Here is a 21,514-nt window from a genome sequence, read left to right as displayed (position 1 = left end):
CTTAATGTGAGCTCTAATACTAAAATGTAGTCATATTTTTAAGCTTTATTTTCTTGACTTCAGTTGGATTATGTGTGGATTGCTCTTGCAATTGGTGATACCAGGGCTTCAGAAAGCTGGGTTTTTCTTTTACAGGATTTTTTTTTAAAGCATGTTCTGTGGTAGTGATTTTTGGTACTCATACTATGTAAACTCCTGCTTCCTCTTTCCCATATATTTGCCAGCTGGCCAGAACATGGTCACTTTTGTCTTCTGTTTTTTCAGTATTTAAAGATGTTAGCTAAAATGTGATAGTCTGTTAAAGGCTTGTGCAGGTAAGTGCTGAAGAATCAGTGTCAGTGTACTGGTAATTTTAGCATAGTTGAACTTTTGAATTAGCATGCTTTATTTTCTGAATGGGTAGTAGTTGATTCAGCTGTGGTTGATATGCAACCCTCCTTGATAGAAACTAGAGCAATGTCATATGACTGTTTTGCTCTCTACCCTTGCCATTCCTTATTTAAAGTGGACAATAGAGTGGAAGTTGCAAGTAGACTTTAAAAGCAGTTAAAAGATAAAATGCAGAACTGTAGTTGGCTTAAATTACTTGCACTATCAAGAGAGGAATACTGTTGCTACTAAATTTCCTTTGCCAGAGCACTGATTTGTCAGAAAAATGCTAGCAATTGAGGCTCAAAAGTTGCAAAATAGCAAATTCATGGGGTTTCCATTTCAGTTTTCTGAACTGTCATCTGATTCCATGGCAATTTTATTTTCCTTTAAGAAAAAAGCATATGCAATGGTTTTATACATTTATTTTCAGTTGCTCCCTTTCTTCCAGTTAGCATGTGTGTTGTTCGTGTTGGTATGAATCTTTTCCTCCCCTCTTTGGAAGTGCAGGCACTGATTTAGGTTTGTTTGCACAATTAACTATTGATACTTTAGTAATCAAAGACGCAGGTTTGGATTAAGACTTTAATGCTACAACCTAGGCAATGTAATTAGTGCAGTGTGGTCCTTGATTCAGGACCTTTATTCTGAAGTCCTTAAATGTGTACTGGATGTTGTACACTGTGAGTAATCTCATTGACTAAAGTTGACATGTAAGTAATCTTTCTAGGAGTGGAGTTCAGCCAGATAAGATATGCAGAGTTATAAACAACATAAAACACTTTACAGGATTTATGTAGTATTTTTATTTTTCCTGAACTATTTACTGTCTCTGCAGTTATTCAGTCTGTTCTACTTGTGCTGATTAAGCACACCTCTCTTCATTACCCTACCTGAAGGAATTGGGGTTTTTTTTCTACACAACACTGCTAAACTAATTTTCTTGAGAGATGACTTTCCCTGGCTTCTGGTTGAAGTCTGTCAGCAACCAGAAGTACTTGGCTTTCTCTTGTTCCTCTAGAGTAGGTTATGCATGCTTAGAGTATAAGAATAAAGAACGGGCTGTGCTGGGTTAATCTCTACCAGAAAGGAAACAAGGTGTTCTTCCCTGTCTTTACTCCCAGCCGATTGGAACCTGATGTTGGTCAAGGAAGGAAAAAGCAAAATTACGTATATCTTCAAGTGGGTTTGAGGAATGAATGTTTGAAACAGTAACAACTTTCTAATAGCTTCTTTGTTATTGCTTCATCCCAGGTACATCCCTTGCTATTCCAGTTCTCTGTATGCTGAAGGTTCTGTATTGAGTTCTTTCTGTGTCAGTAAAGATGATTAGTGAAGACTTATTGCAGACCTGTAGAATGCCTTTTGCCTATCTATAGTGTAAAAGTGTCAGTATGTTATTTATAAACTACCTTAACCTTTTGACTCTTATGTGCCTTATATTTTCATCTTTATCTGCATTAATACATACATGTTTTAATTGCTGCTTCACTGTTAACTTCTACTTGCAGACAGTAGGCAATTATTCCTTCCATTTCAGTGCGGGGAAACTCCCGAGAGACTGTTTATCAATTTGGTACTAAAAATTTCGGTATTCCATGTATTATTGTGGTATTCAAATAACATTTTCAGACATTGTATCTGCTTCATCTAAGAAAGCCATAAAAACAACTGTTCATTGATACATTTCACATAAAAGTGCTCAGGCCTCTATAATAGTGCTTAACTGTGATTTGTTTCCTTTGGTGTGGTGTCTTAGTGCTTGCTGAAGTTGAAACTTTTGACAACTAATGCAAATGTATTGAATAAATAATATGTATAATAATTTACAGAGAAAGATCAATTAAAAGGTTCAGGTATTAATTTTGGAACATCTTTTTAAGTAATGCTTGAAATAATAATGAATATGCCAGCTGTTTAGGACTTTTGTTTGGTGTTTCTGACATCTTAACCTTCTTATGGTCTTACTATACTGCAGAATGGGTGGGAAGTTCTTTGTGTGAAAGTAAGAGCTTTTTGATGCATCTTAATCCTGTTGCTGAGAGGAAGAAAATGAGTTGGGTACTAGCTTGTTATAAATTGTAATACCTGTCATTATCAAAAGAGTGCATGATGTGCTTATTTTTTACTGGCACTTATGGTTTACCACAAGTAGCAAATCCATCTTCAGTGCAGAAGAATGAGAAGACCCAACCTGAAGGGGTTAAGTTCTTTAAAGCAAACTGCTTCTGGCTGATGTTTCTAAATGAAACTATTTAGGTTACACAAGATGGTCAAGGGGCTGGAGCATGTGACTTACTGGGAAAATCTAGAGGGAACTGGGCCTGCTTAACCTGAAGAACAGATGGCTTGCGGAGACCTAGTAACTTTCTAATATCTACTGAGGAGGTTGTTCAGAATACAGTCTGTCTCTTTCTGGAGGTTCCTGGCAGGATGCAACTGTACATTTGAACAGAGAAGGCTTCAGCATGTGGGGGTGGGGAGTGATGCAGTTGAGCTTTGGAACAGGTTGCCCAGGGGAGCTGTGGATCTCTGTCCATGGGGCTTTTGAAGACCCAGCTGGAGAAAGCTCTGACAATCTGGTCTAAATTCAGAGTGTTGCTTCTCCTTTGGGTAGGAGGTCTGACTAGAGACCTGCTGTGGCCTCTTCCAACCCAAATAATTCTGTGATACCAGGTCTAGATGCAACCCTGATTTAGACAGGGAGACAGCACAGTTTTGGGGCTCTTTGGGACTGCATGACATGAGCATACTGTGCTGGAGGTGCTAATACGGGAGGTACAGTCCACTAATACCTTCTGGCAAATCTGCACTTAACCTTTGTAGCATCTGCCCTGAAATCTGTACCTAAAAGTTAAGGTGACTTCCTTTCTAGTTGGACTGAGATCTTATTTTTTCTTTTAAGATTTTTTGCTCTCCTGTTATTTTACTGCAATATGAGTGATTTTTGTTGATAGCTTTCTACTGTTCAATGAAAGTGCTTAGGCTCAGGATTTTTTGTGTCAGTGATTCTGGGGGAAGGATTATACACCTCCTGCCTAACACTAATATAGGATAAGAAAAATTCCAATCAAAGTCTACTTTAAAATGCTGGTTTAGAAAAAAGGTTGTACTTAAGTTGTATTAAATCTGGGACTTGCTGTTAAGATTTAAAATTATCTTAGTTAAGATAATTAATTTGTTTATAAAAAGGAAATTAAACTGGCCTGCTATATAACAGTTTCCCTATAATAAGTAAATACCAATTGTTTTGAGGGCCAACCATGCGATCTTGGTATATGCTTATGTTTGGAAACAAACTTTCTGGATAAGTGTAGTTAGCATTTCTAGGCTTTTAGGTGATTGATTGCAGAAGAGTATTATGAACTATTCAGTGTTCTCAGTTTAACTGTGCCTGTCTCTCCCTTTGGTCATGCATATCTTCTTCAAGGTGCATGTATTAAAAGAAAGTTAACAGTGTGAAGGTAGTGAATAATGGAGTTGCTATATACAAGAGGGGCTGGCATTCAGTGACCTTTTTTTTGTAAAGGTGTTTAGTAGTTATTTCTTCACAATCTTTCTAGAGAAAATATTAGACCCTCTATTTTAGAGCTGTAATGTTGTCTTTATATATGTTTCTGATCTCTCCTCACTTGTTTCTCCTGTTGTAAATGCCGCCTCCTGGGATCTGAATACTTTTGTTTAGAAGTGGATATTTTATATTGGACTAACATGTGCCAACACAAATTAGCCTTCTGTGAAGGATATAATTACAGAAGGCCATGTGCTGAGTGCTTGTGACTTCTACCGGTGAGTCATGCAGTCGATTCTACAGAGTGCTGAGGAGAGTCACTTAATGTTATGATCAGACACCTTGGGGTTTTGTTCACATGTATTCGGAGTAAAGACACTACCAAATTTTCAATGTCTGCCACAGTTGAGTAGTCGTTTCTGTTGTTCTTGAGGTATTAATGTTCCAAGAACATACCTTCTTGGCATTTACATTTTTTTGGTAGTTTTTAGGTCTCAAATTGTTCAGTTCTAATTATATATTAGGAGGATACAAGATAACTTGACTTCAGTAGAGCTTTTGGTTTGCTCTTGTATACTGTAAATCAGCTGATAAAAATAGAAGTTGTAAACTGAGAATAACTTGAGTAATAGTGTCTCTTATATAAACTCTTGAGTTCAAAGCAATTTGCTTGCTTTGGAGTCTTCCTGCCAATTTTTGCAGCTTTAGGACTAGGCTTTCTATTTTTCTTCTCTTTGGAAGAACATAACAGAAAAATTGCTTACCCTGTATGGTCAATTTAACTATGAAACTCTCTAGTCACGCATCATACAAAAACTGAACTTTTTATTTCACAATTACCTTGCCTAAAAATGGAATGTAAAGTGAATAGCCATGTTTGGTTTCTAACAGATTAAGGTTATGCTGATGTGTTTATTTTTGTAACAAGATATTGTGCCTAAAGATTAATTTGTATTTTTATGTTACCTGTGTGATACTGGGAAATTGCTGCAGGAGGTTGAGCTCCCATAACACAGTCTCTGTGAATGGAATGGAATTTTGTTTTTCTTGTCTTTTATCTTTTGCTTGTTACAGCAATAGTTTAATGTCAAGACAGTTACAGTTTTAGACATGTCAAAGTTGGTCTATTCTGTATTTATGTTACTCCTGATGTTTGTAATATGTCGTCTACTCTGTACATGTACCACAAATACCAGTACTGGTATTTTTCTGATGCAACTCTGTTCCTCTTTCCCCCAGTGCAAAGTAACATTGTTTAATGCTAGTTTAATAAAAACTACATATTTTTATCTTCTTTGAGATGGAATTCTATTTAACATTCCAGTTTAAAACAGCAGATTAAAGACATCTTGATACCAATCTTTGAAAACACAGATATGGTTAGTGCTCGATTAAGGAAGCTAATAAGTACATGTTAACCTTCTGTTATGGAAAAGTAAATCTTCCAGGAGATATGAAGGACTAATGCTTGTTACCCCTTGTCTCAGAGCTTGAACAAATAAAAGTTAAATTCCTTTAAGTCAACCAAACACTTGCTTTTAACTTACATCTTGGCTAATAGAGGAAAAATGGATAGAGTTATGCTCATCGAATAGCACAGCTGATCACAGAATTCTGACAAAGCAAGAAAGCAGTTGTGCAATGACTCCTAACCTTGGTCCACAGGCAGCATTTTCAAGCAAGCAGTACGCTGTACCCAGAATTGTTTTGATGTCAGGGTTAGCCTCAATGCTAGTATTTTTAAATTCTTCAATAGTGTTAGGAAGTTGTTTTCTGAGAACATTGACTGGGGAATCTTTTGTATATGTAATTAAGGTATAGCAGTATCTTAGAGCATTGTAGCATACTTTCTCTTTTTACTCAGAAACAACTTCCTGTGTTCTAGAGCTTCAGATCAGTTTTCTGCTGCCTGCATTGATACTTTTAACACAGATCTTCCCTCTATTTAACTGTGGTCGTCTAGCGTTAATAAGTTGGAGAGCTAAATGAGTAATTTTCTGTGCACTGTTCTCGATTTAAATGTGTTTTGGGATTTTTTCCACCAATATTTTGTATGTCTTGGTTTAATTTGTCACTGTCTAACTGGAGAGGGTGTTGACTGAGCTACTGAAAACAATGATGCAAAGTGCTCTTTTTTTCTTCTCAAAAAGAGTAGAATTCGGGTTGTGATGACTGTGATCAAGGGTATAGTTGAAGATACTTTTTCCAGGAGACCTCAAATGATTGAAGTTATAGTTACTTGTTTATTACACTTTTATTGTCTGGCAAGTAAATCCGATGTATTGGACACCATGGAGACAGTCAAAACCCAAAGTTTAGCATGTGGTGAAATGTGTAATGTCCCTTGGGAGTGAGGACTGCTGTAAGAATTTAATACAGGAGATTGCAGATGAATTACAGCAAGAATGGCTTTTAAAACTACTTTGAGGTCTGAAGCTGTCTTCCTTTGCTAAATCTGGCAGTGTTGCTAGAACTAAGACAATTTTTTTAGCTTCATCGGGTAGTTTAGCTTCTCAATATTTGGGTGTCCTATCTTCCTAGTAGGTCATGCTATCTGTTAGAGAAAGTTGTATGTGGTCGTCTTGCCATCTAGAGTTCTTGCAGTATCTTGAACATGCTCACAGCTTTTCTTTCTTCAGCCAGTGTAAATATTAGTATATGAATTCTAGCTGATAGAGCCTCTTACCTACTTCAGTCATACCTTGACATTATGCTGCTTTGCAATTAGACATTGAGAGAAGCTAAGACTTAAAGGAATTTCTTCTGGGTTTTGTTTTCCTCAGCAGGAGGAGCTTTCAGACATACTGCTATACAATTTTGTGAATATTACAGGCAATTAATACATAATTAAGATGTTTAAAGGAACATTCAAGGAAGTAACTTTAGCCTCTAAAACATAATTTGCTAGTTGCTTTCTATCTCTGTTACTTTCTATGTCTGTGATTGACAGCTTTGTCAAACAATGCTTAAGCAAATGTTTTCCCTATCTAGTATGCTATCTGCATTATAAAAAAAAAAATCCATGAAACATAAATCCATGAAATGTTTAAGGCATTAACTGAATGCTATTAGAATTCTTCAGTGTTTGCTATGTATGTATATACTTGACTATTTGTTCAGTTTTTCTTCCCAAATCATGTTGTTCAAGGCATATTTCAGTTGTGGAAGTAAACTGTTTTGTGTGTGTATGGGGTTCTTTGTTTTGGTTTTGTTGTTTGGTTTTTCTTTTCCACTTAGTTTTGGTCACTTATTTTTCTTAAACATGATGGTAAGACTCACTGTTACAGACCCCAGCAGGCACTCAGTAGCTTAAATTGCTAGAGTGGCATGCCAAGCTACTAATATATAATAGTAACAACAGTTTAATTAGCAAAATGTGTAGTGCTTTAGTAGTAAGGTGCTTACTGTATGAGTAATAGTTTTACCTGATTTGTCCTTTGCACATTTTTAGGAGGGTCCTGTTTTCCCTTCTTCCCTTTAGAAATAAAACAAATGTTTGTAACAGCAAAGTTCTTTATATATTTAGAAGCTCACAGCAAGACCACTGAGCCTTGGTGACTTCTCAGATTTTCCTTTTGAAAAAGTGAGAGTATGGTAATATTAAACAAAGCCTTTAAGAGAACTGAATTTTGAAGTGTGTGCAAAAGGGATATGCCTGAATAACTGGTTGCAAAAGTTTAATTTGTCCAGAATGAAAGGTATTTTTTTACCAATAGTCTAGATTGTCTTTTACAAAACAGAGACTAATACCCAGTGAGAGTGAATAGGAAATCCCCCATAGATTTAGCTAAGTTGGGTAGAAGTAAAGGCTATAAAAGGCTTGTAAGGCACGATTCAAGCACAATAGGTGGTGGCTGGCAGTCAAAGGTTTAATTTTATCCACAAGCTCGAAAGTTGCCAGCAGGATTCTGTGAACTGTCCTTTACTCATATCTCTGCCTTTATATAGCGCAGTTAACTCAAGTGTAAAATATTTCTCCTTAATTGGAGCTATAATTGAGAATATATAAATAAGTTGAACTTCTGGTAAATCACTAGATCTTTTTGGTACACCTTCTAGTTAATTATCCCATGTTTTGTTTTAATGTGTTTGCTTATTGGATTTTAGTCATCTGTGGGCTTTTATTAAAAGCACTTTAAAAATCTAGTTTAAACAATGCCATCCTGTGGTTAGAGGAAGTCAGAACCTATATATGGATACCACTTGTGTGGCCATATGTTCACACCAGCGTTAGCTTGATATTCTCTATTTAACCTTTTGCTGCTGTTTTGAATAAAAGCACTACTTCTGTAGTAAAGTCTAGTTACTATTGTTTCTAGATTCTCATCAGCTTCTCCTTTACTCAGCATTGCATCCTATCCTTGGTGACTAGGCAGAGCAGAATTGGGTATTAGGTCAGATGACTTTCAGGAACCTCCTTTGAAGATTTTAGACTCTGTTTTGAGGTGACAGCATGTTTTCTAGTTGAATAATCCAGGCTGGCATATGGCTGCTATGCCATGCTGCCTTAAAAAGGATCCATGGAAGTCATGATGGAGCATCTAAGATTACTATTTTTGCACTGGTATCTCTGTTCCTCACTCTGTGTGTGTGAGTTGGTTTTTTTCACTTAGGATGGTGTAAGGATTTTTTTGGGTTTGGTAGTCAGAGCTTGGGGTTGAAGTTAAAAGCATTTCTTGCCAGGAAATGGCAGGAAATGGCCAGGAAAATATTGGGGATAGAGTGGTGCTCCATCTGTAGTTCTGTTGCAGTCTTCCTCTGCTAACAAATTTCCACCATTGTGGTAGATAGGTCTGTATGCATTCTCCTATTGAAGTCTTCACGATGCTTTAGGCTTTGCAGCCGAGTTCATCTCTTCCAGCACTTAATCTTCTCCGTGAAGCATGGTGTAAGCTAGCATTTCTTGGGTTAAGTAGTATTCTCCTCTTTGTAGCCTTATCAGAGATCTATAGGCTAGGGTTGTGACCAGGTAGGGCCATCGAGCACAACAATCTTGTTTCTGCTGGTTCCTTCAAACTCATGAAAAAGAAGTGCTTAGCAGTAGCATTTGCAGTGTGTTGTTTCTCTTGCTTTTTGAGAGAACAGTTTGCAGTGTTCCCCTACTAAAACTCTAGCCCGTTCCAAAGCAGCCTACCTGTGTTGTATGCTACTAGGTAACTCCCTTGATTTTTCTGACATCCTAGTCTTCCCACTTAAACATGATCTTACAGTATTTAGAGTGTAGTTGGCAGGTTTAGTGGAAGCTTATCACTATTCTTCATCAAAGATATTTTATCTGTCAGTATAGACCATGCATAAAAATTTATTACAGCTCATGAAAAATTGCCTCTTCCAAACAGCAGATTTGTGGGTCATCCTTTGGAACAGTGCCTTTTTATGGCCAATTGTTGGAGTGCTTTCAGTTACTTCTTCCAAGATGCATATCCATCCCTCACTGCGTTGGCTCTCTGTGCTATCCTTGCTATCAGTTATGTTTCAGCCTTTTCACTTTTTGGATGTAAAATTCAATTGCAATAAGCCACTCAGTCACTTGCTGCTTAGCAGAACAAGGATGCTTTACTTGGATAGCAAGATATCAGCAAATTCCTGCTGCTTTAAGGGAAAGCAGTGTGCTTTATGATGTGGGAGAAAAGTTTTCTTAGAGATTTCTTATTTTATGAAGGATATGTAATAAGAGGAAAAAATGCTTTTTAGCTCATGGCTCTAGAGCATGTCATGCCTGTTCAAATTTGCGTTTTCCATGGTAAAGGTTAGGTTAGGTCCTGTTAAATCTTGCAAGTATTTTATTTTCTCTAAAGTTTTCTGGTTTTGCTTGCTGTTCATACGTGCGTGCTACTGAACATCAGGGAAAAAAATCCCAAGACTTTTTGCTTTCTCTTCCAGTACTGAGTATTTGAAACCAGCTTTTACAAAGCAGCTGTGCTGTTCCAGTCTCACAAGTCATCTTCCATTAAGTGTTGTAGACACAAGAGTATCTGTGTTTATGGGGATGGGTTTATGGGGCACTAAAGATTTCTGCAAACTTTTTACTAGCATATTTATAATTAACATACTTCTTTTAAATTACTTCTTTGTATTGCTTTACAGTCGTGCCTGCTCACTGAATTCAGATCCCGCAGGTTGAGGCAGATTTGATTTAAATAACATGAATTAGATCCTGTCCTCCTTCCCATCTAAGACTGGTTTAGGAAAAAAGTAACACTTAGAGGGAGTATAGCTCAATAAAAAGGAAAGCTGTCTGCCTCTAGCTATGTCTGTTGGTACTGGGGGATCTTACTGGTGTGTTGGAGCTGTAACTCTAAGCAGGTACAGGAGAGAGTGGCTTCCTTATTGATTAGAAACTCGTGGTTTGGAGAAACCTGTTTTTAGGCAGGCCTTAGCTTTCTAGATTAGTCATGTAACATTTGGAGTATAGGATCTCGAGTCTTTAATACAACTTTCTCTCCATCTGCTTTGCTCTTAACATATGCAGTGTCCTGAAAAGAGTTTGGTAGAGAAAAAAAAGATGCGATAAATGAGTTATTCTCAGAGTCAGAATAGACTTTTTGAGATGAGCGAGCTTTATCTGCTGGGGAGCTGAATCTCAAAGGCATTTGTAACCCTGTATTCGAAGCTGAAATAATGATATTGGCCTGGGTTTTTGTGTATGTTTTGTTTTGGGTTTTTTTAAGCCAAGAAGTATGGAAAAATACATTAGTGTTATTGATTTGGCTCTGTATAAAGTCATCAAGGAAAAAGGTTTGAGTTTCTATCAGAAACAATGCTTTGTTCTACCTTGTCAGCCTTTTCTATTTCAGGTTATCTGAGTAGCAACCTGATTCAGTGGTAAGAATCAAGGTCATATTTTATTCAGTACAAGAAAATGGAAAATCTGGCAAGAGCCAAGATACTTGTTTTGAAATGGTTTTATTTAGCCCTTTCTGCTACAGTTGCTGTCAATGGAAAGAGATAAAGCCGATGACAGAATACAAGGAATTTACTGTTCATTATTCATGACTTGCTGAAGGTTTAAGTCTGTAAAGGATTTTGTTATTCTTTTCATGGGTCTTTCAGGTTTTCAGATATGATTGCCTGGCAAGAAATTAGATGAAGCAATTAAAGATGCATATTTTTCCTTAGTTATTAACCTTAACAGAAAACTTGAATGGAATTTAATCTACAAAGTATTCATGGACAAATTCACAAGTTAAAATTGCAGCATAGCAAGATTATGTTAGTGCTTAAATCTGTCATTTGAATAAACTTTAGACTTCTGTGGTGCGGTGGCATCAGACCTTACTGGCACCCAGACCTAGCTAGCTCTATTGTCAAGTGTTCAGTTTAAAAATAAAAATTTAAGTTACAAATTTAGAGCAGTTGTAGGCCTAAATAGGATGTAGAATAAATGAGTGAAGGTTTACCTTTAATGCAACAAAAAAAACTGTCAAAGAGGAACAATTATCAGTAGTATTGTTTGCTCTTACAGTAAATTTGAGGTTTCTTTGTGTAAATAGAAAATTAATAACCATTGCAAGAACTTGCATTCCTTAAGAACTCCTTGATATCAAGTGCAATGAATCAAAATGTCTGCCACGTTTTGTAGTACTTTCACATCTTTGTGGTGGTCTCAGTAGGAATCTAGATGAAAATGCTAACTTGTGGCTTCACTGTCTTTCCTCCTCCTGCTTAGGAAGGTTAATGTGTCCTTTCATTTAGGACTACTAGAGGTGCATGTTGGGAGCATTAAGGTGAAAAGAGGGGTGGCATTACAGGAGTGTATAACACGATGATTCTGATTTAAACAGATGTTGTGGGGAAGGACAGAAAGAAGTGAAGTTAGACTTTGCTTTTACCTTTCCACTAAGACTAATGGAAGAAATTTCAGTTCTGATTCAAGATGTTAGTCTTCTTGAATGCAAACTGATGAAGTTCTAGTTTCAGAGCACCAGTGTTAAAAATTTGCATCTGTACCTCCTATAATATGTTCAGTAGTTACAACTGGACATGTGAACATGACAGTTATGTTTGTTTTACCTCTTGTTCAATATTAAATTGATTTTCCTGCAGTCTTTCCTGGAATCTGCATCTCAAATTGTGTTCCCTTTCACAAGTATGCCAGTAATAAATTGCTACAGGCTACGTTCTAGTCTTACATACTTGCAACTTAATTTCAGTATACTTTCACCACTGTAAATCAGAAAAAGATTCAGTACTTTAAAAGAATCTCTTGAAAATGTTTTTTTTTAGGCACAGTTATTTCTATAAACAAGACATGGTTGTTATTCTGTGGAGAAACATTTTTAAGTTTACAAATAGACTACTAACCAAAATAGTGAAGTCTTAAAAGAATCTTTAGACCACAATATTTTTCAATTATTCAGGCTTGAGCCTGACAAAATTCAAGCTTTCCATTGTAGATTTCCTCCTTTTTCCTCATAGAGGAGTTAAAAACAAAAGCAAAACCCCCAACCTGTTTACTGTATTTTTTGTTGCTTTGAAATTGGCTTTAGTAAGATTGGCCTTTGTGTATGTAATTCCCTTCTAAATTTCATCTAACAAGCTTTAGGTAGTTACAGGTGTTTCTTTTTCATTTTCTTTTCTTTTTTTTTTTTTTGAATGGATGCAGAGAAAAGACCTCAGTATGTATATATTCCGGTATAAATTCATCAAGTAAGTTTTCTGACAACTATTTAGTACTGATTCCACAACAGCAAATACTACAATCTAGCAAAATGACTCAAGAGACTAGGGGACTTCTGAACTGTAATTTCTCCTCCCAGATGCTAACAGAGGTTAGAGAAGGGATCCAGAAAGGGCTGACCGAAGTAAAAAATATGGTAGGGCATGGGAATAAAGGTGAGGAGTAGTTGAGAAGCTGAAAAACAAAAAAATTTCATTGAAGAGTTTAAAAGACTAGGAAGAAGGCTTATTACTGACAACAAATGCTAGGGGAGGGAGAGGAAAAGCATCATGAATCACTGTAATATCCCCACGTAGAAACTGCAATTGTGTTTCTTGAATCTTAACATGATTTTGTTTAGTAGTACCAGAGCATTTCTCAGCTTTTTACTATCTCAATTACTGTCTGTTAGTGCTTACACATAAGAAGCCTTTTACTATTTCATCTTAATTATGTTACTCAAATTGTTGAGAACAAAACTTCAGAATCAAAATAGTGCTGCAAAACTTGGTAGTGCATAACGTCTAGATTGTGTTTTGATAGTTAAATTATAGGGATGCTATTTGCCGTGTACTTTTATAAAGGCTTAACTAGGATTGCAATGGCTTGTGTAAAATATTTATTTTAAAAATATATATCGAACCAGATCATATTTTTAGTAAGATTCTTATTTTGTTAGATTCTGGTTTATTATCTGAACTTCAATACCTTCAGTATTGGAATTAGCATATTATTTCACAGTAAAAACTAAGTTATTGGGTCAACATAGCTGATATTTTCCTAGTTTAGATCCATATTTTACTTTCTCTTGCAAGCTGTAAGGTGTCCAAGAGTCTGGCCTAATTGTCAGACCAGATACCTGGGAATTACTAGGATGTGTGCTCTCTTCAGGTCGGGTCACACAGCCTGTCAGTCTTTTGTTTTCTCCTTATAGAATTCATATGTTTGAATTTTATATATCCAGATACTTCTTCAGTGCAGAAATTTCCTCCTCTAGTGGTACAATAGTGTTCTTCAAGTACTTTAACTTAAATTGATTTTGTATAATAGAAAATGAAGTACTTTCTCTTTTCAAAGAGAAGAAATGAATATAATTATTTACAGTTTGTTTTCTGATACAGTGTAATCATTTGTGTTTTGTCATTTAAGTGGATTGGAGTTAATTTCCCAAGTAACAGACTACTGTGTTGATCTTATCTTTTTAATTTTAAAAACTTACCAAAATGTCTGCTGTAGGAGAAGATAATAAATCTTTTTTAAAAAATGTATTTTTCATTATGTTGACTTATTCAAAGGTTGAACTGCAGTCTTAATGCTTTTTCATTCATAAATTACCTGAAAGTTAAATTAGTAATTCAGGATGTCTTAAAAGCAGTTGTTTAGCTGTCTGTAATATTAATACCAGAACAAGACTGTGGTATATAATACATATATTTTTGGTGACTAAGAATTAAGCAACAAGCATCATCTCCTCTAGGTGAACATTTTCTAAGACTACATGCTTTCACATGTGAAGTTTTATTTTAAGCATGTAAAAGTAGCAAAAAAATCTTTTTTTTTCCTTCCTGTAATTACAGAAGCTGCTGGGTTTGTTTTGCTACTGATGAGGATGATCGGACAGCAGAGTGGGTGAGACCTTGCAGGTGCAGGGGCTCTACGAAATGGGTTCATCAGACTTGTCTGCAGCGCTGGGTGGATGAAAAGCAAAGAGGAAACAGTACTGCTAGAGTTGCTTGTCCTCAGTGCAATGCAGAATATTTAATAGTATTTCCAAAGCTAGGTAAGATATGTATCATTTAAATTTTAAACATAACGGGTTGTTTCTTTATATTGTTCCTACTTTTTTCCTTTTTTGTGCTTGGAGCATCAGTTCTGTTAAACTTGTCTATTCCCTTTTCCAGACAGAAATAAATAACTGTATTCTGCTCATGTCTTACTTGGTGACTTAGTTAATATCTTCTGAAAATTTTGAATTGTTCCACTTAGGTATATCGATAAGTCTTACAAGTGATTGACCTGTAATTAATTCATGGTTAATGTGATTTTTTTTTTTTTTTTTTTTCTTCTTGAGTAGAGGGTGACTTCTTTCAGCAGTTCACAGAATCATCTAGGTTGGAAAAGACCTTGTAGATCATCCAGTCCAACCCTTAACCTAACACTGACCGTTCTCAACTACACCATATCCCTAAGTGCTATGTCAGCCCGGCTCTTAAACACCTCCAGGGATGGGGACTCCACCACTGCCCTGGGCAGCCCATTCCAACACCTAACAACCCGTTCTGTAAAGCACATTTGTCACATATTAGCACATAAATGCATCCTTTTTTTCTTTCTCAGCTTGCAGAGAAACTGTTGTCAAAGGAAATTCAGAGGAAGGAACCTTACCGAGCAACCTGTTGCATTACCAGAAAAACATATTTTTGCTTTGTTTGGGAGGTATTCCTGAGTCAGTATTTCCCTATATTCAAGAGGCAGAATATGTGTGGTTGCTGGGCGCTGCTCTAGCTCTGTCAAGGTGACAGAAAAAAGTTTAGGGATGGTCTTCCAGAGTCTGCTTACTTGAGTAGCTGAGTAGGACACTGCACAATATGTTGCATGTATTTAAATTAGCAGTGGTTGCTGTTATTCCAGCCCTCATTTGCCCATATGTTCGATGGGGTATATTAAGTAGGGCAAGAAAATGAAATGTTGCCATGGAAACTTAAACTTTGTTTCAAAGTAAAACTGCTTGTTAAAGAAATGCTGATGTAGCATGTGAATACAGGCATTTAGAGGATTTTAATGAAGATTTTTTTAAAGTATCTTATTTCTGTAATGAAACAGCTGAAAATAACTTGTGTTGTCAGTTCCTTGGGACAGGACCTCTTTTTCTGTTAGTATAAGGGCTGACAAAATTGTGAAGGGAATTTTATATGGGTAATGATATTTATTTCCACAACAGAACACTGAAGAATTGGAAAGAAAATACAGACTACTGTTGATATTCAAGAAAACATAAATGAGCATGAAACTTAATACCTAGTTATATCAACCACAATTCATATAGCTTTGCTATAAGGATAAGGTAGAGTGGAATCTTAATCTCTGTCATAAAGAAGGTATCAAATAATAACATTTAGCATTGGCTTTGGGGAAAAAAAAATGGTTTGATACCTGGACACTTAAAATATACCACAAAACTTGAAGCAGTTTAAAATTCCTACTTGTGTCTTGAATGATGAAATTGTTCCATGAGCTGCATTTGCATGTTATTTTGTCAGTGGGAAAAGGGGAAGCAACTATAGTTTGGAGATGATACATGCACATAAACAACAACGGGTATTTTCATTTGTTCTTGCAATTTGTGGCATTCTTTATTTGAAAGCTAAGGTTCCTAAATACTAACATTCCAAGCTTCTGAAGCCAGCCTAAAATTCTTGCACAAGATTGTTCAGGTCTTGCATGCAGGCATACAAAAATCTCATGATTTATTTTCCCCCACAATACCATCTTTTTCCATTTTTAAAGATGAGAAGGGTATAAAAATTCAGGTTTGTATAAGAGTACCCAAGACATCAGTAGTAGTAGAGGAGGGAAATTAATTTGGGTCTGTCAGTCATGAGCTTGAAGTGCCTTAAACAAGTGAGACAGTCTTACCCTTTTGAAGTTCTTTCTAGTAACACAAAACTGTTGTATCACAACTCAACTATAAGTCAGTCAAGGTCACACCAGGCAGAGTTTAGGACAGTAAGATGTTTTCAAGTAGTCTTGACAGTAGCCCTGTCTCTGGTGCAGCAGGTATATTTTGAAGACATTACTAGTCATACCATTCAAGAAACTAAAATTACTTGAGCAAGGAAGAACTAACAACTAAAGTTTCCCTGAGGTATCATAATTCAGAAACTTACTTATACTAAGACTTCTCTAATGTACTTCTGGAAACTTTTTACTAAAACCAAATTTCTGTCAAAGGGCACTCCTTAACACAACTACTTTTATTATTATATTTTTGAAGTAATATCAACTTGAGGAGACATCAGTGAATTTCTTTATAAGTAAAAGTGTGTGTCTATTTACCAATTCAAAACCACCACCCCGAGTGATGAAATGGAATTATAATTTTAAGATACAAATTTGATAGTTACTACCAAGCTTTAAAACTGATATGCACTATGTTCTTACTAGCTGTTTTCCTCTCTTCTGAGAACTTTTTTCATTAAATAGGAAAATATTATTGCCACTTTGAAAGTAACTGAAGTATCTTTTAGATAATTATTTCAGTTTAATAAATAGAAAATAGAATTTGGCAGCAAAAGCTCTGTTAAAGCATGACAGTTTTTACAAAATGAAAAATATTTTTGTATTTTCTTCTTGAGTTTGTATGTCAGTGATATTTCCTGCTTCTTCCTTAATACCATCTTAAAAGAAACGGTTCCATTTGTCCTCCTTTCTCACAAGCTCCTTCCTAAAGGGATAACTAAAAAAAAAAAATTTAGAACAGTGTTTTTCTAGTCTTCTCCCAAGATTCTATATGTAATTCTGTGGCTTGCTTCTCCTAATGATTAGGATCAGTAGGTGCAATTTGTTAGTACTTTTAGTGTTAGACTTCTGCTGTTGCTGTATCACCTTGCCAAGATGTATAAGGCAAGCTTCAGTGCTTTGTGTTGCCCTTTAGGAGTCACCAAATACAATGTTTTTTTCAAGTCTCTTGTCTTCACCTTCTTCAAACAAATGTAAGTTTTCAAAATGGTACAACTAAACAACTTCTTCAGTGACTGTGGGAAACAGTCAAGATGTGTAAATTACTGTGCATTTAGTATTTGCAGTTATGACCTTGTTGCTACTTTCAGCACATTGATAGACATCCTGTTTTCAGTCTGTCCTGGAAAGTTAAACATAATTGTTAATACAGTTGAACTGCTTGTTCCAGTTCTCTTTGAGTAGAGTGTTTCTTCTTCAGAAACCCTTTAATTTTGGCACTTAATAATAGGATGCTCAACTCCAGAATAAATTAAATCTATAGTTACACTTTGTCAGTTACTTATGGACTAATTTACATTGGTGGGTGTATATGAAGCAGTATGCTGGTGAGGTGTTCACTGTCTTAAAAGTCACATAGGAAGATGCTTCCTGCCCTTAAAACTAGAGCTTATTACTAAACCAAAGAATGCATGCTGTACTAGAAGATGGATGCAAAAGCAACCAATTTGAAGTACATGAGTAGTAGGGATAAGAACTTGAGACTCCAGCAGAGCAAGAACAGAGAGTACATTAAGCAATATTCTGCCCAAGTTGCTTAGCAGTGCCCTCTAGTCTGATACATAACTTGGCAATATTTACAGTGACTTCTGTCAAGACTGCATATCAGCTAAATGTGTTTAAATTGCAACTCTTCAGTATGGTATTCACACACATGCCTGTGTATGGAAAAAAATTGTGATCCCTCTATGAGGTCTCTGGATGCTACTGCTGTTCAAACAGTGTGTAAAATCTTACACTGTTCTTTTTTCAAAAAAAAGAAAAGGGCGGGGGGGGCAGGAGGAATCCCACCAAGGACCAGATGTATTTGGGAGGACTTTACAAGAATACCAGGGCTGATAAAACATGATAATGAATGTGTTCAAATACATGTTCCTGTTGCTTGTTTTCACTGGCTGTCTTGACCTGAGTTAGAACTGATGGTTTTGAAAGCATTCACGCTAGAGCTCTTTCCTTGAAAGAGAACAATCAGTTAAGTCACGAAACAGGAGTCACAATTTTGTCAGTGTGGCTGATGAAAATAAATTTTCTGCAAAATCTTTTTGGTGTGAATTTCAAGTCTTGATTGTATATTTAAAATGCCCAGCTTTTAATTAATTTGGTGCAAATATGATGGTTCAGAGACAATCTTTGGGAACAGGGTGCTAAGTTATCACCACCCTAAAAAACTAAGAATATAAAATTGTTATGTACTAGGAGTACTCAAGCGAAGAATTAAACTGCAAGTGACTTTTGTATATTTGGATAATACCAAATATAATATCTTTACCTTTAGAAAGGTAAAAAAGAAAAAAAAAAATCCTTGGAACCTAATGTTCTCTATTCTGTAAAAGGTCAGAACAAGTTTTGATGTAATTGGAGGTCAGGAGGAAAATGGCATACAACTCAGGATCGGGGTACAAAACATGCTAACTAGGCTGGCAGTTCATGTAGTGGAAGTCCTGTACATCTAGTATATCAGGAATTCCGTAAGTCATTTAACACCATTGCTCAAGAGATCACTCCTTCCCTCTCCCCCGCCCCAAAAAAACCCCAACACACCACAACAAAAAAACCCCCACAAAATATTAGGAAGTAATAAAATAATTATAGGCCAGAGTGGATAAACTGTGATGAAAGACATGGAGGATTAATTACTTGAAGAAAGTCTATAGGCTGATTTTGAGAGTAACTGTAATGTTTTCACTGATATTGGTAGAAAAAAAGAGGGAGCTAACAAGAACTATTCATGCATATGAGCTGGAAGAGGACATTCTGTATGTAGACTTTGTTGACATACAAAAGTAATGTGGAATCGATCATAGTGATGACATTTTTGACTTCCATACATACAGTTCAGACTTCAACTTCTGGCTTTTGCTTTGCTGGGGTGCTCTTGCAGTCTATTAAAGAAGAGATGTAAGCACACCCTTGTTTCCCTGACCAGAGTTGGTCAGGGTAATGTCTTGCTCTGTGTAAGTCTGGAAGGTGCAGTTGTCCATAGTCAGAGCAATGAAACTAATTATGTGTTGTCATTAAAGGCAGTAAGTAACCTGAATAGGAGGGTTTTTTCCTCCAACACTTTGAGAGGCAGTCCTCTAAAAATACTGAATGCAGCCTCTTCCAGCAGAAGAAATCTTTCATATTGATTGTGCTAGTTTTTACTGTAGAGCAAGATAGATTAGTGACAGAATTCTCAGGTGAAGCTGTCGGATAACCACATGAAGTACATTACAACTAATTAGTATTTCTTCCTTTTCGAACTATAATATCTAACAAATAAAAAAGCCGCTAAGCCTAAAATGGTTTCTACAACAGACCAATTCTGATTCAACACAAAGGAATTTAGTCAACTTTAGTGGGTAAATTAGTCAGTGCTCTAACCACTATATTAATCTGTCAAAGACTGTGGTGAATGAAGTGGTAGAGGTAGAAATAAGTTACAAGTTTAGCTTAGGAGTTTTTTAATTATATGTTCTCATTTAAACAGCATGTGTGGGATGTCAGACTTGTATTTTGCCAAGATCATTCTTTCTTATCAGTGATGGATTCTGAGAGCTTTCGTCAGTATGCTTTTATATATATATCTATGTATCTTGAAACCTTACTTTTCCTTTATCATAGGTCCAGTTGTTTACGTTTTGGATCTTGCAGATCGACTGATCTCAAAGGCATGTCCCTTTGCTGCAGCTGGAATAATGGTGGGCTCTATATACTGGACAGCTGTTACATATGGAGCTGTGACGGTGATGCAGGTACACATGTACTCCCTCTTCTTACCAGCTTTGAAAGCAAGTCTTCTAAAGAAAAACTCAATTAAGACTCCTTTTTCATTGGCTTAAAACATGTTTTAGCTGCTTTCAGCACTTTCAGTGTAGTTAACAAGTGAATTCAAGATGGGTGGATTTTCACTTTTAACTGATCATACTGCAATGCCTGTTCAAATGTGGTTCAGTCTGCAACTAACAATTCACTGATACTCTAGCTGGCTGCCCTTTGTATGGCAGACTGGTGAACCCTCTTCTGTTCCTACAGAATTGGTGCCATTACCACCAAACTGTTAATAATGGTTGTCTAATTCTTCAGAAAAGATGTGAGTTTAATCTCTTTTACCTGTAGAAAAGTTTTGCTGGTAACATTCAAAGGGTTGAGACACAGTGAATCTTTCAGTCCTACCATGTTTTTACTGTATAAGGGAAAATGCATGCTCTGAATGGTACAACTTATTCAGAAACAAAAAATGCAAAACAATGCAAACTAACAGTACATTCTTTCATTTACTTCAGACTGTATGGTTAGTTGAAAGAAGAAAAAATACTTTTCATACTTCTGTTCTTGTGAACTTGCTATCTAAATATAAAAATAACATTGATAGGTAGTAGACTATTAACCATGGAAACACCTGTTCACAGATGCTTTAGCTCAACTACAAGACAAGAGTTTTCATAGACTTTACAATTAGAAGGACCTTTACCATTTTAGTTGTTGATTCCTATATCAAGCCCATAACCTGTGTTTTGCCTGAAAGCATAGAAGTATTTCTGATGCTAATTCAGTTGTAGGTAGAATTAACAAATCTGTATGCTAATAAGTATTCCTCTACACAGTTCTAATTGTAAATATACAACCTGGTCCTTATCCATTTAAGTCACTCAGCACTACTTTTTCTTGAGTTGTGTGATACTGCCCCGCAGTTCTACAGCTCTGTCTCAAGATTGTGTGCTGTTTTGGTTCTGTTTGTACATGATCTGATAGAAGTGTATATGACAACCACCTGAAATGGAGCCCAGATGAGTTGGTACAGTCTCCCTGGTACCAGTGTGGCCAGGGTCAAGCGGCTGGCCAGAGTCTCTGTAATACGGAATGGTACACTTGGGAGTTTCCTCATCTGATATTTTGTTCTTGTTGTGGTCCTTACAGGAACATTGCAACCATCTGTAATACTACAAATAGACTTCATGAGATATATCAGTCCTTATCTCCTTGCTCACTGTTACACTGAGCCTTTTTCTGTAGGAACTTCTATGACCTTTTTAGCTTCTCTAGAACTACATAACCAAATGGAAACGCTCCTTTCTGTAGTTGTTTTGCTTTTGAAATGCGGAACTGTATAAACATTAGTTTAGAGAGCTGGTCAAATCCCAGGTATGAAGAATTAGCTATTTTCCTCTGATTTAATGTTTTTTGATCATATGGATGGCATGCTGGTTAAGAGAGTAATTTATTTTTGCTTATAATGGAGGAGACTAAATGGGGAA

At 36.2% G+C, this 21,514-nt stretch overlaps 1 protein-coding gene across 2 annotated transcripts in view; it reads left to right on the top strand.

Moving 5' to 3' along the window:
• The window catches only part of MARCHF5 (membrane associated ring-CH-type finger 5), a 32,458-nt gene that overhangs the window by 5,032 nt on the left and 5,912 nt on the right, over nucleotides 1-21,514 (top strand). The window contains exons 2-3 of one of the 2 annotated variants that reach the window (XM_074830977.1): nucleotides 14,117-14,319; nucleotides 19,911-20,011. In XM_074830977.1, the coding sequence (XP_074687078.1) occupies nucleotides 14,117-14,319; nucleotides 19,911-20,011 (304 nt within the window). Of the gene's footprint in view, nucleotides 1-14,116; nucleotides 14,320-19,880; nucleotides 20,012-21,514 lie in introns of both variants that reach the window. The other variant, XM_074830975.1, reaches the window with a different exon arrangement.

The sequence above is a fragment of the Strix aluco genome, chromosome 7 (genome assembly GCF_031877795.1).
Source record: "Strix aluco isolate bStrAlu1 chromosome 7, bStrAlu1.hap1, whole genome shotgun sequence".
Classification (NCBI taxonomy): Eukaryota; Metazoa; Chordata; class Aves; order Strigiformes; family Strigidae; genus Strix; species Strix aluco.
The sequence above is the reverse complement of the archived record's forward strand: the minus strand, read 5'-3'. Positions and strand labels throughout refer to the sequence as shown.